Source organism: Hyposmocoma kahamanoa, unplaced genomic scaffold (genome assembly GCF_003589595.1).
Source record: "Hyposmocoma kahamanoa isolate Upper Pololo Valley unplaced genomic scaffold, ASM358959v1 63, whole genome shotgun sequence".
Lineage (NCBI taxonomy): Eukaryota > Metazoa > Arthropoda > Insecta > Lepidoptera > Cosmopterigidae > Hyposmocoma > Hyposmocoma kahamanoa.
Genome location: NW_020653851.1, coordinates 7,962,153 through 7,987,542, shown reverse-complemented (window position 1 = coordinate 7,987,542; position 25,390 = coordinate 7,962,153). Strand labels below are relative to the sequence as shown.

Genomic DNA, 25,390 nt, shown 5'->3' with positions numbered 1-25,390 from the left:
ACTGTGTCAAATGAAACAATTTCGCCTAATTATTTTATGTACTCGATATAATATTTATCGACTGCAATCACTAGCAGCTTGCAAACATGCAACACTTTTGCACAATGGACTGTCATTTTACTCCGTCTTCAAAAAAGACAGACTACCGTATAATATATTATTTTTCTTGTATAGCTAGGCATTTAAAGCTTTCGTGGCATTAATTCTAATACTAGCTTTACAATGTCATCTGTCGACAATTTTACACGAATAAGACCAAGCTTGAAAAGGCAATTAAACTTTGGGAGTAAAAATTAAAACATTACCAATTTACATAGCTTTTTACAGCTACATTCAGAGATCATGGAATGCAATTTAGCATCTCTTAAAAAGGTCCCGTTGGAATAACAACGTTAAATGAAAAAAAGAGCTCTGACATTGTAAAACTCATTTTCTTAATATGACACAAAGTAGTAAACATTTTCGAAAATCACGGCGTTTCCTCGGAATCGAAGTCAATAAAGACGTTGATCAATGATTGATATTTGTTATTTTTAAAGGACAAATATGTTAAATAGTTTTTTACACACGTCTGTGTATTTTACAAGAACGGCAGAACAGATCACGCAAGTTTTAGGTAGGTACAATCGAATTACGTTTAAGATACTGGCAAGACTGGTTGTATTTTACTTTTTGCGCCAAAATATGCCAACACATGTAAATGTTTTCCCAATATTTACATAATGGCATGTAATTTAATATTTTACAAAACACGTTCACGTTTATGTCTTTTGTATTGAAACATATCAGATTCGCGAGTATGTTATATGTTTGAAATGAAGCAAAGCAACGCGGGTTTGACGTTCGTAAGAATTTCAACTTTCTGAGTTTTGGGAGCTAATATGTGTTTGACGCATTTAGAAGGTTTTCCTAGAAGAAATGGAGGTTTGGGCACACGAAGAGGTGCGAAGTGGTCAGTAAACATAGTCGTTGGTTTATCGGTACTCTATTACTCGTGTGCAGAGAAATGGTATAATCAATTGTTCGGATGTTTAACAAAAGCATTAACGGTCATTTGTTGACTCGTTGCTTTTTAGTGTTCTATGAAAAGTAAGTGCCTAAATCAGATCTCAGTTTGTTATATTTGCTATTTCTCATGTCTGTCTGTCTATCTTATGTATTTCTCGAATAGTAAGGTAAGTCCTTAATATTCGAGCATAACAAATGCCTATGGTGTTACTATTTAAACAATCGTTGCTGCCATCGAGTACATAACCAGAAATAGAGACGAAATGTCATTTAATTTGTTTGAAAACTATTCTGCCATATCATTACTGTGTCAACTGCGCTCCGATTGGCTAGCCCGAGTTCGAAACAATATACGGGTGTCGTCAATGGGTGTCGTCAATTGTTTCACTTCAAATCGACCAATTAACTTGAGCTGTGCTATAGTGGACGACGATTGCAAAATTACATATTTAATATTTAATTACAGACGAAATGTGATTCCGTTTGTTTTGTAATTAGATGTTTTGCTGTTTTTCCCACACCACCGAATAGAACAGAACGGCATTGTTAGAGATATTATCTTTATTAGAATAAATACAGAATATTTTTTGGAATATACGGAGACGTACACACAGGTTAGTAGTTGGCCTGTCTATATTTCAGTGCAAACGATAGTTGATATTTATAAGAGCTGTATCGCTGATGTGTTACCAGGAATATATGGCCCTTATTTCGTCTCTATTTCTGGTTATATACTCGATGGTTGTTGCACACGATATTAACAATATAAAAGTCTTAATGACTACAAACTTCTCTGCAATCTGTTACTATTAGACAGTACAAGGTTTTTCAGTTTTGTTGCTTCGATATAATTGTTTCTTAAATCAGTGGTGAAAATAGAGATATTAAAAATGGAAGTGTAAGTTCACTGACACTAACAAGGTGGATACCTCTTTAACATGACGACGCTATCTCTTTAACATAACATTAGTTTATATCAAAATCGCCTCAATCAGAAATTATTTTTGCAAAAATGAATTCGGTGTTATAATAAAAACAGATATGTTTGTTAGTACAAAAACAGTAGGAAATAAAACTTACAGTTTGGCAATTTGTATCTTATCGGCATCATTCTGCCGGCCAAAGTCATGCCAGGGGCGCGTTCGCGGTGCCTGCGAGGGGGAGTGGTGCGCAGGAGTGCCTCGTCCATCCTCTCCCACACTCGATTGCGGGCAAATCACCGAGTAGTCGAACGACTGCTGGCATAACAATACATTATTAGCCTAATTCATAAATAATAAATAAGCGTCTTCTAATTGCGTTGATAACAGTAAATCTATCCATTGACTGAAAAGCGAAAATAGGTGTTTTAACGATAGGTAACCTTACAATACAGCAGTTAATTTTAGCGTGGTACTTCCAGTAGTAGTAAAATGTCAGTGTAACATGAAATTCTGTAACAATTTGAAAATCACCTACTTCTTGTATCACGCTATCGCAGAGTGGTTTCGGAGACGAGAAAATATAAAATCGTATAAATAAAACAACATTTTTTGTTAACAAATCGAGTAACTTGATATTTACAAAATTCAGAGAGAATTTTGGTAAGATTTAAATTGATCATATTTATTTAAAAAACTGAAGCGAGAACTACATACGTATTTTTAATATACCTACGTAATTACTACACATATAAATATTGAGATCTAAAAAATACAGTAATTACTACTTGTCGTGACTCTACACAACATCCATAGCTATTTGAATAATATCAGAAACAAAAACTTTGGTTTTAAGATATTGTTTTAGCAAAACATTACATACTTATTTCCTAGCACGATGGCGTGTTGTAAAGAGATTTTTTATGTCGAAATCTTCCATAATTTAAGTCTAATTAGCCACTAATTTATGGTAATGGTTTCTTATTAAAATTTCATTGCAAGCACGTCATAATTAAATATTTGTTAAGTAGCGACCGAAAATGATAAGGTTACCAAAAATTTCAATATTATGCGGAAAAAATCTAGTTTTTTTTATATAATTTAAAATCGTGGTGATAAATCACATGTGTCAACATTCATCATATCACCGATATTTGGTATAAATTTAAATATTTGCTAAAAAATAAATATTCTATTCTAATATCACGAATTATTGTTGTTCTTATCAAAACTTGCTGGGTTAAGTAAATTATCGTAAAGTGTTCAATTACAACAACATAAATAAAGGTCTAAACAGAAGCTGTTTTAATTATACAAGGATTTAAAATATTGTCAAGAATTAACTCGGACTTTATGGATACAAAATATTGTAAAACGTGATCTCGATAACTTCACCTGGAAAATTGCAACAAAGCTAAATTATTTCAATCTATAAAAAGTCTCGTTACTTGAAACGCGCATTAATTTATAGGGTGTCTATTTATTCTTTTTGCGTCTAGATAACAATAGGAAAATGTATAAATGTTGATCTTTCTCAATTTATAAATATTTGTGGTATGAGTGACTCGTGATCGCCACGCCTTGGCAACACAAGTGGCCTTCAAAACCACTTAATCTGATTATCAGTACGTCATTTTGTTATTTTAACCATTTTAACGCTATAGCTATAAATTACGAGTCGTATACGAGGTGTTCTATGTCTGTAGATTAAATCTGAAGGTCTTGCGTGGCGTTGGTTCTATTGTGTGCAGTCGCAACGATGCAGTAGCAATTATTGGAACCCACTTATTTAATTAATTTCCTTCTCAAATTCAGTTAACACCTTGTAAGAATGCCAGCAATCTAGACAACTAAGTAGGGGCATTCCAAGTTTGTTACAGAGTTTCTTAGCAGAATCTTATAAGTAGTTCAGAAAACGTTATGATCATGTTTAACTGATCTAACTAGAGATGTTGTGAGTTATTTACTAATGTATAAAACTACAATATTTTTTTGCATAAAATTGAAGGTTTTACTTAATTTTGTGAAAATAAATAAGTTATATAATGTAACTTATATTAATAATATATTGAGTGCAGAGCGCGGGTGGGCTTTGTTAGTAATGCTGGTTCATCCTAATTATCAGCTGATAGTAGCATTGTTGATAACGTATGTTTACATGTGAACTGTGAACTTTCAACACACATAGCACAACTAAGTTGTCGAATTTCAGATCAAGTAGATAAATAAATAAAGTTTATAAATGAGTCCGCATTAAAGCCATTAAATGTGAGTAATGTATAATAATGTGTATGTATATTGGTGTGGTGTGTAGCCCGCCCGCCCGCGCCCCTGACAGTCTTTGAAGGCACCGACCTGCTGAACGGCCGTGTGGTCTCGAGGAGTGACGGCATCTGCGCCGATGCCACTGTCCGGTGAGGGTAGGTCCACTGTAAGACCAGCGGCTGCAATCACACTCTTGCTGTGATACCGAGGAGCGGCATAACGGTCACCAAAGGCCGAAGTTGGAGCTGTTTCGGCATCAGAGTAAGGTGGTGCAGCTCGCTGCTGATAACCATCGCCCACAAAGTATTCTCGATAATAAGGCTCTCCAGGAAATGTGGCCGGCTGGCGCGAGTACTGCTCGCCGTAAGGAGTGGGACTGGGAGTGCCTGGAGGCGCGAACATCTGTGCGGCATACATGGCTGGGTCTGGAAGCAGCGAGCCAGCCGAAGAGGCCCGCGATGGTACTGGCGACGGCGATGCCGCTTCACCAGGCTCGCCGACCGCCACCTGCGGACACACGCGCCTGTTACACGCGTTCTCCCACGACAACTGTCCGCTCCGCAACGTCGACGCGTACATGCCGCGTCGAGGCACAGTTCACAGCTTCACGTACACTAATGTTGTTCAATGTTTACACGTTCACGAAAAGAGATCAATCCCGGATTAAGTCAGAAGTCCTGGAGGATAGCCTGCATTGGCGTAAACTGGGCGGGCGGCGCTGGCCGGCCGGTGAGGGGCGCGGGCGGGCGCGGCTAATGCGTCTCGAGCGCGCTGCTCGGCGCATCGTACGTTAACCGCGATAAATAATTCATGAGTGTCCGGTAGCAGTGTGTGAGTGCGTGCGCGCGCGGCGGCGGCGTACGGACATGTGACGCACCTTGTGTCGCGGCGGCTTGAGCGCGTGCGGCTCGGGCTCGTCGACCACCTTGCGGCTCAGATCCTCGGGCTCACGCTTCACGAGGCCCGCGTGCAGCAAGCCCGAGAGCTCGCCCAGCTCCGCCCCGTGCGCGCCATTGGTCGCCTTCAGAGCTCCGCCGGCCCTGCGGAGGGGAGACAGGCGTGATTGGCGACACTGCGCGCGCGCAACTACTTCTACGGCCGACCTCGTCATGCACGCGCAAAATCGTCACACTATCATTCTCGCTCTACACGTACTAACACGTTGTAAAATTGTCACGTGTTGTTTACTTAACGATCAAGACTGAAATAAAATTACCATGTAAATTGAGAATTCGTACAAAACCACATAAACTACCTTTATAAATATGAAACAACTTTTTAATATCTACTTCGATTAAAATAGTATTTGTCACATAGACGTAATCGGTTCTAAAACAAAACAAAACTGCCAAAAAGATAAATCATACACTAATCGATATTATATTACGATGTTTGTACTAACTAAAAAGTTAGGTATGTAATAAAAAAAATTGCTCTACATTCACTAAATATTTAATAAGCAGAAAAAATAATTACGTATAATCAATAATAATTTGAGTTCCTTTGTGTTGTAAGTTCACATTTACTTTAAAAGTATGTTAACAAAATACGTTTTTATTTGTTTATCATTTATAGCATTGGCATGGCTATATTTGTGAAAATAAATTAATTGACGTATTACTTTTAGAAAACATTGCTTTCCAAAAAAATGTTAAAATTAAATAAACCCCTTAAAAATATAATATAATTTGTTTTTTATTTTTTTATTATTATTACGTTTCATATACATAGGTACCTACGCTGGTTCTTTTAGAAGTGAAGTAGAGTTTCTTTGGTAGAGACGAGAAGAGTCAAAAAAATTGTAAGTGCTAATACCAAACGTAATGCCAATTTATGAATATTTTAATGGCATTTCCTCTTGTCTTTTAAAAAAATCCATAAACATACTTTACATTTTAATCTATCAATTACTCTATGCAGGCGTAGTGAACCGAAAGCCAAAATATTTATTAGAATAACAGTAAACCTGATTTTCTCTAATTTAATGAGACTAGTTATAATGCTGTATAAAGTTTATCGAAATTAAAACGATTTTTATTAATATTTCAATAAATATTCACGCATAACGATAAACAGTATTTATTATATTTGCAATACAGATTTGAGTTTTACATAATTACTAATTTTTAGGAAAAAATTGTCATATTACTCGAGATATTTATAATAATATTCAGAATTCGAAAGCTTGGAGTGTCTACGTCAAAATTGTTGCTACAACAAAATTGACTTCGAAATTGTTGCATTGCATAGAAAACTAAGTGTGTTTAATTGAGAGTGGTGTGATTTGTATGTATGCAGTGCGTCCGGCCGCCTCCGCAAGTGGCGCGGGCGCGGCTTTCGTCGGCCGTTGTCAGCGCGCGCCGATTTATGATAATTGAAGACATGTTTCATTGGCGCTCAGATGTTTATTTTAGATAAGCCTCTCGCGGCACTATTTCATGCGGCCGAATTGGCCGGGACGCGCGACCTCCCGCGAGCTTTCCCGCTCCATCGCCCGTGTCCGATTGCAATTCTCGCTTTGCTCATTCCTTGCGATTTATGTATGCGATTTGTAAGAGAAACACAACGAGTGTGAAATCGCTCATCCGATAAGATAATGCCCGAGCGGGTAAAATATTTCGGAGGGTTGGTATTGGAGGACTTTGAACGAAGAATAGCGTGTGGAAAACGAAACGAATTTGTGCTTTTGAATTGTACAACAGAGACGTTTACAGTGTGTCACGGGTGGCAAAGCCGTTGGGTTTTTGCGGGGCATGCAAATTGAATTTGTGCTAATCCAGACAGCGTTTGCCGGCGGCGCGGCGGTGAGGTATGTCAGATGCTCGTATCGTTATTCATGTGCGCGCGATACAAAGCGGTGTTTGCTTGTCGTTCATTGTTGGCGCTTGCAAAAACGCGACACAAAGCGCGCTTGATGACAGCTGAACATCGCGTCGAAACAGCACAGCGCTACAAAAGCGCTGCTTTCGTGGCCCCAGGCGAACAAAGTCCATTTGACTCTTTTCTTTATTGTTTTTATCTATCTCAAAATAATAGCATTTTCCTTTCAAACCGTGATTTAAAGTAGGAATCGCGTTTTACGACTTCGTGTATTACTATATTTTGCAAATGTTCTAAATTTTAAATTACCATTATAAAATATTTTAAACTGGTACATTTAAGCATACAACATATATGTATGAAACAACAACAACGGGGACGCTAAATTAATGATTTCCTTCAAACCAAGCATTTCCATTCCAAATTGAGATTGGCAAAACAAATAACTCAATAAATTGTATAATATTATTTATATTAATCTCTAATCAAACGCTGACTAAGTATCTACTATGTACTCGTATACCTACGTACAGTCACTTAAGAAGCTATAAAAATAGTCACTATTTTAACGACAAATTTGAAAGGTATGTGAATGACGTGAGATACAACTTGGACAATTTGTATAGCTTTAACTGTGACCATTTATCTATTAGCAGGTAGATATATCGGTAAAACGAAAAGAGTAACAAAATTGCACAACAAACCTAGTTTGCTACAAAATATTGGAATTAATTCCGAAGCAGGTAGTAAAATTGAGAATCTCAAACTCATAATCCGATATCAGTGTCATGTTGCATACTATTAGCATAACAGTGTCGGCAATAAATGCGGGAATGAGCACCTTTATGGAACTGTATGCTACATTTTACATGCAAATATAGAATTTGTTATCAAGCAACATCGAAACGGAGGCAGGATGCAATTGCCATTATAATTATTTGCAATGTTTACTTAACACCCTTTCACACATGATGAGATCTCGACAATGTGCCGTTTGGGGTGCAGCACCCTACGTATACCGATACCAAAGTATAGCGACTTCGTCTATCGAAATTACACTTATGAATTACAAAGACGAAACATTTTTTTTATTTGGATTCCGCAAAACGTGCAAACCAACTTATGTGTAACAAATAAGCACCAATAAACAGTATTTTGATTATTTTGTTTCTGCTCGTAAAGACTTTAATGCAATTTAAAACTCATACAAAACTCGACTAGCAATAATAAAGTAAGTAAAGAAAACATTGTTTTTCTTTACGACTGACTATATCCGGCGATATAAAATGACATTAAAACTTATGATCAAATACAGCTAATTAAGTCGCTGCAGTGTAATACATAACTAACAATGTCTGCAATGATCTACACTAATGACTCTACAAATGCTAAATACCTACGTTCGTTATTCTGCGGAACCTCTAATGTGTATATAAATAAGCACATACACACACGGTTGGTGCTATCGCAATTAAAATCTGAGGCGACGACAGTTTATCCACAGTTTGACGAATAGATTAGAATCTATAGGCGATAAAACGAGATGAAGCGCTTGCAACGGATGCGAGGAACGTAATTCCATTCTATTTGAATATATCATTCGGCCAAATGTAGGTTTATTGCTACTTTTCTCACGGAACTAATACATTATCAAAAACTTTAATTGAAAACGATTTCGCCATTTGTCTATGCCATTAAAACGACCATTCGATTACGCATACAACTAAAGTGATTAATTTCCCGTTAATTTTTTCCCTGAACTCAATTAAGTATCAAAACGGCGGACAGATATAATGTCCATCGGCAACGGCGAGTAATAATTCGCGGACGACTGTAACGGCGGTAATTGAAATTCTTTGGACGGTGATTTCCATTCATTATAAAAAATGGTCAAGAAGAATGGTCAAGCCCCGATTTCATATTTCGTTGTGACGACCATGGGTGTCAGGGACATAACGATGCTACTATAATTTTTACAGATTATCTTCGTCAGGGGGTCGGCTGTTTCTAAGGGGATTCAACACTATTAACTGCTGTGCGATTAACAATACAGTCGTATCTTCTGAGGAAACCGGTTTTAGTCCTAAATGGGTCACACGGTTCCAGTTCCTTGAGTTTTTTGTTAAACACTGTGACACTTGAGTTGTGCAATACAGCACGAAACCAGGCCGACTCTTTATATGCATATTTCTTTCATAGACTCGCAATTTCGACAAAGTAACACGACTTTTTCCTCATCAGCCTGTAAATTACTTTAAAACTGGTATACATAAAATTGCTACTTTCCTGCAAAAAGCCAACAAACGGCCTTAGTAGATGCATTCAGCGCTGTTAATTCCTTTTTAGGAAAGTAATAAAATAACCAAGATATCTACCTAAGAGAGGAGAGAAACTGTTTTCCCGTTAGTGGCGAGTGTGAACAGTGACAGGGTCAAAAGGGCGAGGCCCTCCCCGCCGGAGGCATCCCGGCGCAAGTTTCTATGCTAATCTTAGCGTTTGCATTCGACGGCCCTCCGACAACTATTAATGGTTATTGCTGCCATATTAATATCGGTAATATCCGTCCGTAGTCCTGGATATACCTAGCTGCGCCCGCGCACTACGCAATGCATTTACGAAACCGACTGACGCCTACGCCCTCTTTGGAAGGAGCATGCCTACAGACGAAACTAGTTCATTTCTACATCTATCGAGCATTCAATTCAAATAATACGAGCGATTTAGACAACAAATACAGCGCCTCGAACCTGACGATGCACTGGCGCTGAGCTATTGGATTAGCATACAAACGCATACGGAGACACAACGCTCGGATGGGTGCGGGCGCGGGCGCGGGCGATTCGTTATAATTTTGAATGTATGAATGAGCAATAGCAGCGCGTTGAACCGTTGCGTGGGCCGCGTGCCGACAATGAGCCGAGACAAGTCCTGGGCGTCCTTGTCAATGTGAGCCGCTTCCAGCCACATCCGTCTATTGTCATTATTTGTGTTTATGCACTCCCGTAGCGGTGACGAGGATGACGAGCCAAATGCACCGGGTCACACGTCACATTCCGGAGCATCGGTGGCGGGCTGCATGGCGACCGCCTGCACAACTGCACTCATACGCACCACATACTTCTCATTTGATTGACACAACAACGTGTGAGGTACATAACTCATTTTTTGTTTAAGTTTACCATAATGAGCATTATGGTAAAATAAAAGTGCAGTAAATTATTACCACATTAATCATAATGACGCGCGGTTCTTTGCACGTTACCGCAACAAGGATACCTTGCCTGAATTAAAAATTTTGGTGTAACTAATTAGCATTTTCATGGATTTATAAACAAGTTTTCTTTATAAATTGGACGTTTATGAAATATAATAAAAGTTTTATAAAGCAAAAATAGTTTGTAGGGTCAAGTAACATTATGTAGTCTTTGAATTAAGGATGTACCGTAGCGGCTGGCGCGACGTTTGCTCATTTCTGCGTCGCTATTCAAAGGATGCTGTTAACAACCTCTTTCAAAGAGCGGGCATAATTTGATCGGGGTCGCGTTTCTATGGGAATTCTTTCAATGAATCTTGCTATCAACGTTTATTCAAGAGCATAAGAAGATATTTGGAAGATTCTTTTGTTACGTTATTTGTATCGTTAACTTTCCACACTTAAGAGTTCTTGCCAAATAGTAAGTATAAACTTATTATTTTATATTTAGATAAGTAGCAAGATATCCATTTGTTCTCTTCATTAAAATTATTATATATATATATATATATATATATAGGTGATTAATAATTAACTTATTAATCACCTTTATGGAATTTTATGTATAATTCTTGGAAAAAATGCCAAATAAAGGATGACTATATTTTAAAGCACATAATTTGTATTTTACAAAAATATCCATAAGAGTCAAATTGCAAAAATATGATAATATTCACATTATAAACGCTAGTACGTCGCAGGGGGAACATGACGCGCTTCTCGTTGTGAACTCTTATTTTGTTAATCCCGCCATAGGTATTCAAATGAGCGCTTATGATTTATTGAGTGGAACATTAACATTTTTATTATTTGTTATTCTTACACCTTTCGTTGGGACCGGAAGACACGCGGCCTCTGTCTCAGTGTACTCGGCCGTGAGACTCGACGACGCGCAGCTCTCAATATGCACAAAAACTACTCAGTACAAAGATTGCATATTATCATAGTTTACATATAAATTTTACGCAAATTCATTTCATATTCCTTACGTTTCGAAGATCACCGATTATAATGATAATAGCTTCGATACACGAAGACTCTAAGATGTATGGCCGTGAGAATCAGCGATTGATTTTCCGCGATCGACTCCAATTCGCCTCTTATTGTTATTAATATTCAAGATTAGGGTGATTTACATATTCGATTACACTTTTGGCAGTTTTGTGTAGATGAAGTTTTAATTTATCTTGTACATTGATGTGTTTACGGTACACCTACCTACAAATATTGTTTAATATTTAACATGTTTGGATAGAGGTAAATCTTAAGCATTTTAAATTTGTATAATAAAATTCGTGGAACATTATGTTTCCTCGTCATTTGGTGAAAATGTCGTTGACTGCGGGAAGTTTAAGGTAAATGAATTTATATGTAAGGACTCACTGCCAGACATCAACGATTTTGGCGTCTTTGTGTAAATTGATGTGGGAGTCGTGGCTCAGCGGCGGCAGCTTGTAATACTCGGTGACCAGCGGCTGCGGTTGTGAGTCGTCGGGTACGCCGAGCACCGCCGATGTAGCAGCGCTCAGCGGGTGCTCCGCCCCGGACGAGTAGTACGCGCGCCACGTTTCTCCGCCTACCTCCATCATCTCTTTGCGTCGTCTGTTGACAAAACTTTTATTTTTATCAAAACTGCATTATGTTATTCTACCTAGAAAACGGATATTTAGAGAACTACTAAATATAGGCAAATACGTGCCATTATTCAAACATTTTAGCTTTATATAAAATATATCGTTTTTTCATTCATTGAATCAAATGAATAGAGTAAACATCACGTAAAATACTGGTATCCCAGGCCTGTAGTTTTAGTTTTACGACTGGGTCGAGTACAAGTTATACGAACCAGTTATTAGGCGTGACCATTTTGGTACCGATACTGACCTTTGATGGTACCCACCAACGGTCGTCTGCGTATAATCTGGCGCTACGTGTGCTAATTATTACGTACTCAGAGTGAGTCAGCAAGGCAAGTGGACGGCTTAAGAGTAAAATGAATGGCTACCGGACTGGAGCTCATTGGTGCGGGGGCGGCTGATGTCAGTGTGATCACTATTTCGGATGAATTTACGCGAGCTCGGGCGGATGCTCATACGTCACGCTGCCAGGCGGGGTCGCCGGTGCCGCAACCTGATGTAGAACAGGTCCAAACCACTCACAGAACCGGAAGGATACGAGGCAAATCCCTGCTCCCTCGCTAACCAGTTTAGGTCGTCTGACGTCACGCCCAGCGGTATCCGACGGTGCAGACAAATAAATAAAAAATGTTGGAAGCACGCGTCGGACGGGTTTGACCGGATCGTAGTTCTACCTGATTCCTGTTCCTGGTCGTGTGTTGATATCATGGGAGGTCATTGTGAAAACCACATAGATAATTATAACGAGTAACTGTTGTCCACCTGACAGCGGCCGTTTCGCGAGAGGGTGGTCCGAGCTATAGGTACTAATAGTCGTTTCCCGCAGCTTGTTCCTCATGGGAGCAGCGTGTAGCGTGGAATGTTAGCAGAATCCATTATAGATCGTCAGCACCATAATTGATACCATGCAGACTTTTCCTGATAAGCTAATCTTACTTCAATTTAAAATATATAGTAAATATATAAACTACGTATCAATAATATAGGAGATATTATCAACGAAGTTACTCGACGTTTGGCAATTAATAATAGCAATCTATAATGTTGTTATTATTGTAGGAATAGAATATATGCGAAATGGATCAGAAAACTGGAAAAGCCCGCTTCTGGCATTTAACCAGCCGAAGCGTGAGTCATTTGACGAGTTAACTGGCAGGCTCGAGCGGGGGGCGGGCGCCGGTGCACCACGTGAATGAGATTCCGGTAGGTGCGCACGTAAAAATCGTGCAACGAATCTAACAGGTTTGCTGGGGTCCTTGCGAGGCCATCGGGACTGGTCTAACCTGCCCTGTGCACTCGAGCCTCCAATTTCCGACTGTTTCCTATCAAGTTCACATTGATCCTATATATACATGTGTAAATTATACAAACGTATGACTTATCTTTAGAACATTGTAAAACTGATTCGTCGGGCTCTGAATTTTTGTGACAGCAACTTGTGAAATCGTTTTAACAAAGCTCACATAAATATAAATAACTAACTCATGTTGCAAATTTCAATAATCGTTACAGTGTTTTCAATTGTTTGGAACTATTTTGCAGTTTCGCAAGTTGCCTAGTCCTGTCTGTTTGTTGATGTCAAATTGGCTAGTGAATAGTGCGATTAGAAAGTATCTCGCACAGCTGTCACACAGACGCGACGTGACGTATACGAGAGCGGAACGGATAGCTCCAAACTCTGTACGAAGGGTTGAAGGAGTCTCGACATAACAAACAAAACATTCGACACGGCCATTATACGCACGACCGTTTCTCAGGCAAGTTTACCCTTGATAAGCACGACAAGTCGACAACTGATGATGACACTCCGACGAAGGTGAAACTACGAACAAACTGTAGAACACAATTTCGAGAACTAATGTAACCTCGGGTAATAGTTTCAAACTTATTTAACAACAAATTAAAAACTTTAATAAAACAACTAACATATCCAAATTCTAAATTAACGTCAACTTTGAAGCAGTGAACCAAATGTTACAATGTCTTATAGGACGCAATGCGATCAGGCGACGGCGGCTGCGGCGGTGAATTTCGAAAGGCTCGTCCACGTCCGGTGTCGCGTCCAGCTATCGATCATTCGGTTCGTTAATAAATAACACGTCGACGTCGTTCGCTGCTTATCTCGGCTGCTCGGCCATGTAGAAAAATTTGGTGTAGGTGTCGTAACGGAGCGGCACGCATGTCGCGTAGGGCTGCATGTGCGCCACCGCCAGCGCGACGCATTTAACCTCTCCGGTCATTGCCTTGGAACTTCATTACCATCTTCATAATTAAATGTATCGTATCGTATCGTAACTAAGATAAATATAATTTTAAGTCACTTACAAAGAAACCTTAAACCAACATGCCAAACCTCCGTAATATATAACAGATGATTTAAAATACCGGCTTCAACAAACAACCCAATACATCATAGAATCGAAAGTAACAAGGAGGGCTTTCACAAAGCAGTGCTCGCACTTAACCTCACGTACATACATATGTCCGTGTCCATAAACGTAAGAGAGGTAGAAGCGAATGGCGATGGTATGAATCTGGTGTCGTTGGCGCACCTTGCTCACCCCGCTCACCCGACAGGTATCATGCGGTAGGGCCTGGCGCAGGGAAAGTGCAGGGCGTGTCTCATATTCACGCATGTTTTATCATCGATGATAAGAGAAACTGGTACCTATCACCGTTAACGACTCATTACGCCCAGCTAACATTATACCATCTACGCTTTAAACGCTTGTTATATTTCTCACCGGATGTACATAAGACTGTAATAATCCTAAAATTGCTTTCGCAGATACCCTACAAACACTATGTTTATATTATATGGAAACGATATGGTAGCAATTACTGTAATAAGATAAGGAAGGGTGAGAGCGCGTATCTAGGAAATGTGGAAATCTTGTTATTTAGTTTCTCTGTGCAAGCTATATACACGTGACATTCTTAGATTTTGTTTTGTATCAGTTAAATCAGAAACGTTCTAAATCACCACCGAAGCAATTACTAAGTACATTTTGCAAGAGCAAATATGTGTCATTATTCAAACTATTTCGTATATTTAAAGTTAACGATCTGCGGTGGAATTCGGCGACGTCACTGACTTTCGTCAATTAAAGAAACCGCTGCATTGGATTGTAACACTGGCCATGCTCACTAAATGCTTGCAGTCCGCACTGGATGCATGCTGTTATGGGCTCAACAAAAAATGTGCATTCTTCATACCAGTATAAATAAATAAGGGATGAGTACAAACATCAGCAAATGGGCAATGCACAGAAAACTAAACGAGGTGCATTTTCGACAAACTTCTTTTTGTACTCTGACGAGGCACGCATAAGCGATGATTCATTTACGACGCTCTTCACCGAACGAGTATGTAGCTTACATTATTACTTCTGTTTTCTTTGCAACATTATAAGTCAACAAGAAATGTTTTCTTGGAAATATGCACCCACGCAGATTAAAGATGGAAACACAACATGGGCACTAAATAAGTCATGTCTCCTGTCTGCGTAGCTAGTAGCGGTCGCGCGATCTGAACATATAATGGCGGTGAATATTCACGTAATTACAACACATACTGATAAAGCATCAATTATTACTTACTACTGAACGAGTGGAGCTGATTTTAAATGACATTTTCAATAAATGCAATTGCTCAAAATTATACTTATTAACCTTATTATACTTACTAAGCTGTCGAAACGTCTATGAAATAAATATTGTTCGCTTCTCATGGATAAAAGGGGTGGTACTCATATACTGATGTTTCGATTAAGTGCATGTACAATAATGAAACCCTCATTATTTTTACAGATGATATAATGTTATAAACAGTAAATATACCATTATATTCTCATTTATTGTTTAAGATATAAAATACACTTCAAACGTGTACGACTTCAAACGTAAACGACTCGTAATATAAAATAATTATTATTCAACATAAATATTCCAACCAAAAATATAAAATATTTCTTGAATGTCTTTCACACGAGTTTTATAGCATTTATTTATTAAATTCTGCTTTGACGGTGGTTAAGTACGTTATGGTCTTGTTAACCTAGATATTGACATTTGACATGGATGTAAAATGACAAAAGATAAAGGAAACCCACAAAAATCATTCTTTTGAGTACAACCGTTGACCGTTGCGTTGATTGACAGGGCTCAGATGTTCGCGATCCACTCTCCATCAAACTATAGAGAGCTCATTGTATTACGGTTGCGCGATGAACTGAGAATCTTCACTCAATGAATAGCCTCATAATGTACACCACATTTATTTTATTTCAATTTTAGAGCCCTATAAAGCGTGCTCGGCACACCGATGCAGGCGAATTAAAGTGGACTCTACAGGAGCCTGAGAATTTCGCACTGCGTACAAAACAAAAAACTAAATAGTGGACGCAATTAATATTAAATCGAAATGCAAATCATAATAGGTATCTACTACGATCCCACGAAGTGCCATTATCAGGTTTTCATGTGTACCGTTAGCATTTAGCTGTGAGGGGAAGTACGGAAATGGAGATGACATTGAAGGTCGACTGCTTCTGTCTGTCTATTCACCCGGCCAACGACGGGCGACGCGACCAACTCTTTGTGTTCACAATTGCTCGACCGCGCAATCGGTACAAAAACTCGACTACTGGCCGTTTATGAATGATAATTTTTAAAATGTATTTATTATCTTTAGCCACCATTTAAATACAATAAATAATGCTCCCATAGCGATTTATAAAGAACCATGTGGTTCTTAAAGTAAATTTCAGACACAAAGTTATCTAAAGATCTACTACTAAAATAAAACTGAGAATTTGAATAGTCTCACAAAAAATATTACACTAATCGTCTTAACGGGCGAAACTCGGAACGGACAACTGTTTCGGTTTCACCACAAATCAAAATGAAATATCTGATCGATGTTTCACGCATTAAGTTCTAGTTAAGCTCACGTAAAGTGTCTTATTAGAAGAGTTACGAGCTTGGAAATAAGGGACGCCCGCGGCGCTCGCTCACTAAAGCTACAATAAATGCATCATTTCCGTTTTGTCAGATTTTTCTAATTCGAATGCCCGTGTGTGGTCCATGTTTATCGAGAAGGTGTTACCTAATAGCTTATTATAGCCATTTTTATAAATCAAATAGGTTGAATATTATTTCTACCATCTATGTTGTAATGGTAAACAAACAATATATCGAATGAGTCACAGCATTACAATGCAAGGCATTATCTCATTTCTGTTAGGCATTAATTTCTTAGTTTGACAAATAAATTTAAAGCTCTAAGAATAGAAGTGAAGTATTGTTAAGCGATGGCGATACCGTCAATGTCGTGTTTGGGCTGACTCGGTTCGGCTGATTAAAGTACGTACGTTTCAATGGAAATGTTAATGCTCTCGATTGTGTGCTAAACGCGATACCTACTTAAATGGAGATCTGCAGAAAGACGATACACTATAAATTTTATACGACATGAATAAAAAAGTATACTTAACACTAAAAATGAATTAGCAATTCTTTAGAAAGGGAATAGTAAAAAGTTTGATACGTTCCAGTTGAAAATGAATTCGGCAGTAAATGAGCATGAAGGTATAAATAAGGAGACGTCAGCGCGGGCGCACAATGCATCGCGACCGCGGCGGGTATTGTGCCGTGCGAATTGAAACAGGTTGTGGTTGGCAGGTATCTATATAATATGATTTATGTCCGATTATGTTGTATTTCTGCGACTATAATTAAATCCCGGAGCTATTATGCCCGAAAGATCTGCGTGTTCTGCGACACTGCCCACGGAAATGCACCGTCGCTGATTTAACTCAGCTGGGATATCGCATTGTTCAACGTTCAAATTACAGACAAATGACGAAACCGACAAAGATAGATTTTATAATAAATATTAAAATTGCTCATAATCGACGACTACATTTAATTTGCATAATCTTAAAACCTACACATATTTATTTATATTATAGGTATATATTACGAGTATGGTATGAAATTCTTCTGGACATATAATACATTTCGTAAAATTATAGCTAGAAAGACAGAAACGTGTAGTTCTTCATATTGTTTCTACCATGGAATGAGCGTATATACCGCTAAATAAACAAAGTCACTTACTGGTAATACCAAAAGCCGTTCAAACAAGTCCGAAAGCCTTAACAAATATAAATACATAGGTGAGTCAATAAGCTAAGTGAAAATGTAAATATTTATCTTGTTAAGATAAATTATTGAAAATTACTGAGAGAACATATTTTGTGAGATATAAAAAGTCCCGTTCATGAACTAAACGAGGGGCGCAGGCGCAGCGATCTCATTGGAAGACGGGTAGCGCGCTGCCCGACGCTTCAAGTCCGCACAACATTTTTAATGGCACAAAAATCGCAAACAACTCTTCAACAAGTTGACAATTGTGAGAATGCGATCAATTATCTTGTGCAAATAGTAATTGTCGACAATAAATAAAATATGAATTAACTGTGTAGACGTTTTCATTATCGGTTCGCTGTTAAAATAGCATGTCAATCATTTTACAGAGCAATCAGCGGGACTGCGATGGCACTCGGCAGCGCGGGAGATAAGCTTTTAATTACCTCCAACGCCTATTTACATTTTGTAGGAGATACCGAGGTATATCTCGCAATTAGGGGCGTATGCTTCTTCCTTTTACGCCTTGGAGTGGCTACATTTGTTGGACTGGATAACATCAGTTTGACGGAAAGATTAAATGCTCTCTTGAGGGAAATATGTAAATGTGTTGCATGCGAGTTGCAGTGGATTTCCATTTTATATAAAATACATATTTAGCAATACCACCATAATACTGTACATTGGTAATTAATAAATGTGTCGTCTACTGAACGCCATTTGCATTTAAAATATGTTATGCAAATAGGATGTGTAACTAAATAGACACGAACAGCCATGATACCACTTCGCTGTTTTGATATTAATAGGAACTATAATTCCGACAAAGTGATTGCGTAAATTAAACGTTGCTTTAAAATAAATTTTCAACAACTAACAACAACTGGGTTCGTAAAACAATTGTAAACGTGATAGTGTTCGCAATGTCGTTGCAATAAAATGCTATAATCCCTATAGCCATTCACTGAACGGTGGAGGCATGGAGCGCGGCCTGTAGTCTACGGACTGTAGGAAACGTTTAATGCGCCAAATCGGCGCCTGCTAATTGCGGAGGTCGATAATTTACGAGCAACCTGAATAACTGCGCCGCCGCCGCCGCCACCGCCGCGGCAGCCTCCCGCTAACGCGCGGCCGCGAGCCGACCTAGACGAATTGCTACATTACAAAATTAGCATACAGTACACAGGGCCAGTACCTACATATAACCTAGACGTAAACGGCACAAGATTACACGATCGAGCTACAGTACCGTTTGGGTGGGTGCTGATTGTATGTGTATACAAACAAAGAACATTGCCCACTGTTTGCAACATAATATTTACCAGTCTAATATCAATGAGATTACCGTGCAAGCTTATTTATTTACAGAAAAATGAGACATGAATCGATGATTGGACGATTAAATCTTTCATTATGCGAAGTCATCGGGTTTTTTTCTAAAGAAACATAATTTTATAGTTAATTTACGTGCAATAGAGTAAAGCGGCTGTCGCGTCCCGCCCCGTCTGACGTGCTATCTAAATGCAAATCGGATAGTTCGGTGGATGTGCACGATAAATCAACCGCGTGGCGCACCGCACCGTTAGCCGCGATCGGGCGGCGCCCGAAGGCGCGGAGGACGCTGGCCCCACCGCCCGCCGCATCGCCACCGCCACCGCCATACGTCGCGAATCATCCCGTCAACATAATAACAATATATTGCCACATTTACAATTCCAATACGTATTATAAAATCATACAAACTTGAAAACTTTACATTTTGACACTGCTTTATAACGCCATACATTGACAATTTAAAATTGGATGCTTTTTTCATAGTTATGCCAGGTTAGTTTGTTTGTTACTTTACTTAAGTACCACCGCAAGCGGCACTATCTCTGCGTCTATTTAGTGTTTACTTGACGGCGATTCCATTAATAGAGCTGAAGTAATGGTGACAAGAGAGTTATGCCCGGTTCTAACAACCTTGAGAAGGAGCTAAACGCAGCCGCGCGTTTAAGGAAACGCGATCCTTAAGACCATTTATCATCGTGTACTACAACCTCAGCTGACACTAGATATACCTGTGTACCGTCCGCAAAGGAAGTGACCGGTCATGACGTACAGCCCTATTACATTCCCTTACCCAAATGATATGTGGAATTATATACAAGGATTTACATTTGTCTGCTTGGAGATTTATACCGCAGGATAATCTACTTCATTGAATTTGATTTGATTAAGTTTTACACATAAGTTTTAATTTTGATTCTTATTAAATGCTCTCAATATTTTAGGACGGAAGAGCAAAATGCAAACCCTGCTTTTAAATAAAGTATAAAAACTCTTTAATCCTGTTCTAGATTGACATGCCTTACTAATTAAAAAAAAAGACTTTAACAATGACAAAGTGATTTTAACAATCATTTGATTAAATAATAAAAGCTCAGAGTGGAAACAATCAAGAAAAAACTAATAATTGTTGCCTAATCGCCACGACACTGGCGACTCCCTAACAGATTTTATAGACTGTCTTATTAGTTGGATTCTAATTAGATTAGCTGCTCTCAGATTTCCCAACTTTAAAAATTATCTTTGATCAACCTGAGCGGAAATGTCTGTGTAATAAAATTGTTTTCTGTTAGACTTTTTTCTCCATCTTCCGTTCTCATTTGCGGTATTTACTTTTTACGATGTCATTGAACACATATAAAATAACTATACGTGTTCGTTATAGTGTTGTTGATATTTATTACGGAGAACGGAATTTTCCTTTACTTTTCGATATCAATACGCGTTGTGATGTTTATTTCATAAATTTAAATAACTTCAAGACAACTATCTAATTGAAATACTTTTGTTTTCTTTAATATAAACTTGTGTGAGTGGGGCAATGCGTACTGTGTATAATTATTTCATTTATTACAGTATTATTTTCTCTGGTCCAATACCAATAAAAATGCGAATGTCGTTATAAGTTTGCGTGTTACGGACACCCATGTAATATAGACCGTGTCCGTTAATGGACCTATACATTTATTTACATCTCAATTCACCCAATTATAAATATTCATTGCGGCAAGCTTTATCTTTGTCGATAATGGTGCAAATGATACGCGTTAAAATGAAACACCGATCATTTTACAGTTTATTTATTCCAAGCTATTTCCGCCCCTTAACCTCGGTAGTGTTTTAAATATCTAATCAAGGATAATCCAAGCTCTTGCAAATACCTATCTATATACAACGATGTATATATTTTATCGAAATGATTGCTCTACTGTTTCTAAAGATTTCCTATTTTACCTTATGTGACGATGATGTTATTGGCTAGAAAGGGCTAAATAAGTGACAGCACAAGAAGAGATGTTCTTGTGCGCCTTGGAGAAGACTCATGACTCGTAGATCAGTGAACGCTGACCTAAAAGATGAAAATGTGTGAATAAATCAGTAAATCTTACCTACACTCGTTTTTACTCCGTGAGCTAACTTCATAATGTCATGGAATGATATTACCGTTTTTTATTTTATCTGTAGAATTACTAAGCGTAATGAATTGCAATCTATGCAATCATTATTCGGTCATCGTCGAGATAATATAAAATAAATATTAATTATGATCCTCCAGTTTTGCAAGGGAAATTTTGATTAAGGCGATTTTCATAGTGGTTAAATATGGGGGAGCCATGAAAAAGATGCAATTTTATGTAGATCGAGACACTTAGTGAGCACAATTATGCAAATACGCAGAGTCGATTATTGCCTAGTAACCACCGACTAGTTACGAGAATTTATCGCAGAACTAAACGCACTGCGGGCGTCAGGCAGTGCGTCCGCGAGCTTGACTCAACGTGATCACCCCTTTTAATAGTCAGAATATTCAAATAATCCACACAATATGAAAACACACTTACCTTAAGAGTATAATCGAAACGACATCATCTTTAATATAAATTACATGAACACAAATGTTAAATGCATACAAATAACTTTATTAAGTCCCATAATGATTTGTTACTAAAACAAAGTAAGTTTATTGCCGCTTGTCAAATAGCAACTCGTCCTAGACATGTTAGCATCTATGACGTCACAATATATTTTTTATTTTTTTATTTACTATACCGCACTGCTATATTACAATAGTGTTATAACTCGAAATATGTGAAATTCAAGATTATAGCATTGTTGAACGTAAAATTTGATTCTCTACACGTCAATGAAACCACCGTTAGAATATTATAAAAAACAACTTAACTACTTAACTCAAAATGACACATGCTTTATGTGAGCTAGTTCAGGCCAAAATAGTCCTTATTCAAAAACATGAAATTATTTTTTCTCTTTTACTTTTAAATATGTATATTTGGCAAGTGGGAAGTAACCTATACATAAATTTACACAGGTCTTTCACGGGAAACCAATAATTCCTTTTACGTCTATTCTGAGAAAATACACTTTTTGAGTTAATACATTTTTGTATTAACAGTCTGATATATGGAATTAAAAATTCTTAAAGTCAAACAAGTTACTTTTTCCTTAATTTACAGGAAAATACATCAAACATCAAGTCAAAAATAAATGAATTTTAAAAACATATCCCGAATTCCAACTAGTTTCTTTTTGTTAATACGCACTATATGTTTCACTTTCACAATATTGTGAAAATCCCTAACCTACACCAGTACAAACAAAAAAGTGTCCTCCCCTTTCCGTGGGAGAGCACTCCATCTCATGGCTATATACATGATAATTTTTCACCAAAACTCTTTGTATATGCAATTATAAGTGCATTTTGTCGGTGTGTCTGTCATTAACTTAAACGTACGATGTTATTTTAAAGGCCGTAATGGCCCCTGCAGCGAGGCTATGCATTTTTTGCGAACGCTCACGAAAAGCTATGCATTTAAACGCTTGAATTATGAAATTACAGTATTGAGTGTAAACAAGAGTCGGTGCGAGGCGTAACTCGAGTCTGGCAAAAACTCAACGCTCGATCACACCGAACACATACAAAATTTACCGTATCCCAAAATAATACATTTCACGTCGTCTACTTTTAAAACTACACACGTCTTTATCTCATTTTAAACGTGTCGCAGTATTGACTGAGAGATTATTAATTACAAATTCTTGTCACGTCGTTATTTGACAACAAATATTTACACAATTAAATATATTGTGATAAGCTTTATTATAAAGAACTCTATTGGAACCACAGTTTATCCAGTATATCTTTCCTCTAACAACACCTGAATCTTTTGTTCTACGAATAAATAAATTCTCCGTACAACACAATCTACAGTTCCTATCGAATATTGACACAATATAAACGACTCTCCATTGTCTCAAATAAAGTATTCACTTACCTATTACTGTTTACAGCAGTATCCTAATACGTTACGTAAGCTCAACACCCAGAAACAAAAGATGGCTATAGATCAAATCGGTGTATTGATTCACAAAGCGTAAATTCATTCTGTTATGACAGGCAAGCATAAATTCTCGGCAGGACCCGGGACCCTCGGATGCTGCAAAACAATAAGTATCTCCCTATCAAACGATTGTCGTACCTGTGAGACACTGCAGTCCCGACTGTTATGGACGGCTATGAAAGGGGTGAAGACGCTACAAAGCATGGGGTTGCAAAGTTTTGTGTTTAATTGCATACAGGGGAGACAATGGTCAAGTGTACACTGAACTCACCGTGTGAAATCAGCATCTGCAATACGAGTATCTACGTATTAACAGGCAGAATAAATTACCGTCGAAGACGCCTATTTCGTCCGATGGAGACGGCTCTAGTCCTTTTTTTATAATTAATGTAGTAAACTTGTCACTCTCAATATTATATTAAACCCATGTCATTATAGTAATGTAATAAAACACCTGCAAGTGACCGCAAAATTACAGGCTCCCGGTCGCAGCGGGCTAGCTCGTCGCTACGAGTGCACAATAGCCCGAGAGTTCAGTGGTATAAAGCTGATTGCCAAATTACAGGGTAAAGTGTCATAAGTACTGGTTATAGTGGCGCCGCGGCGAATGTTTATTCATTTATTGTCATTCACCGCACTCGTGATCCTATCTAATGCAAAGGAAATACATAAGAATGTGGGATCGCAAGCTGCGATAATTGCTATTAATAAACTTTAATAACGCACTTCTACAGTTTACTTGCCATATTAACATGCGAAACTTGGGTTCTAGTTTATACGAATCTATCTTAAAAATCTCAGTGATATAACAACAGAGCAATATATACATAATACTACTGATAAAGGATTTTTATTTACAATATTTTCGAAATATTTTGGTTGCGAAAGATTAAAATATATGTCTATATAGAGTCATAAAATGTAGCACAAACAGCGCCGAACATACACGATTATAATTTTTCGTTAATGACGACATTGCACAACGCCGGTTGCACAAAAACCCTAAAGCGTTGCGGACCCTAATAAAGGGTCGCTTAAGAAAGGTATAAAAATTACGAATCGCCCCGATGAGCCATTATCTTCGAATGTTAAAAATAATATGGTCATAGGGTAATGGTAATTCATGCGAGCCGCGTCCAGGAGCGCATTTGAATATTTCTTTGTGCCGCAGACCCCATGCCTGAGCCGGACTTCACACGCTCACCGGTGCCGCTGGCAGGTACCGCACCGCTTACCCATAGTCTTGTGCCTGCGCGCCCTTCGCAACCAAATAATGTTTTCGTATTACGACTCTATCTTCTTGATATATTAATGAAGTTTTCTTTAAAATCACTAACTTATTGCAAAACTTTTATTATTGTCGAGGTGACTGTAGCGGACATATCAATGAGTTTGGCTGGTTGCTACCAAAGAATGACCAAAACCAAAGTAAGTGTATTTACAGTTTATTAATTTATTACAAAACACGTACAGCTATCAATCTAAAAACAGAAACATTAGTCAATAATAAGAAAAGGCGCCAAAAACAATCCCATTTAAATTTAGAATTGAAATATAAAACTAAACTTAAAAAGACTATATAAAATATATATACAAAAGAGATTTGTAGCGACTGTTGCGATTTGCTTCAGTGACTTTCCATAGAAAGTAAATATATTGCCATAAAGGGCATACCAAACTCGAATTATTTATCGATATAGATGTATTAGTGCCGTATTATAGCCGATTTAGAGCTTATCAAATAACCGGCTTTCCGCATGTCTTCATCTCATCAAGTATCTCTCTTTAAGTTGAATTTCGATGTACTTAGGATTGAAAGAAACTACATGATGTGATATCTCTTCCTCGTCGCGAGTCGCGCCACATCAAACGCGTTGACGTCAAAAAAGCAACTGTCAAGATTAGTTAGCCGACCAATTTGATGGA

The 25,390-nt window shown here is 38.0% G+C and overlaps 1 protein-coding gene across 6 annotated transcripts in view; it reads right to left on the bottom strand.

Moving 5' to 3' along the window:
- Nucleotides 1-25,390, bottom strand: part of LOC113230204 (protein grainyhead) — a 100,734-nt gene that overhangs the window by 27,717 nt on the left and 47,627 nt on the right. For 3 of the 6 annotated variants that reach the window (XM_026464016.1, XM_026464014.1, XM_026464020.1), the window contains 4 exons: nucleotides 11,650-11,868; nucleotides 5,071-5,233; nucleotides 4,284-4,700; nucleotides 2,089-2,246 (listed from right to left, as the gene is read on the bottom strand). In XM_026464016.1, the coding sequence (XP_026319801.1) occupies nucleotides 2,089-2,246; nucleotides 4,284-4,700; nucleotides 5,071-5,233; nucleotides 11,650-11,868 (957 nt within the window). The remainder of the gene's footprint in view (nucleotides 1-2,088; nucleotides 2,247-4,283; nucleotides 4,701-5,070; nucleotides 5,234-11,649; nucleotides 11,869-25,390) is intronic. The other 3 variants (XM_026464015.1, XM_026464017.1, XM_026464018.1) reach the window with 3 other exon arrangements.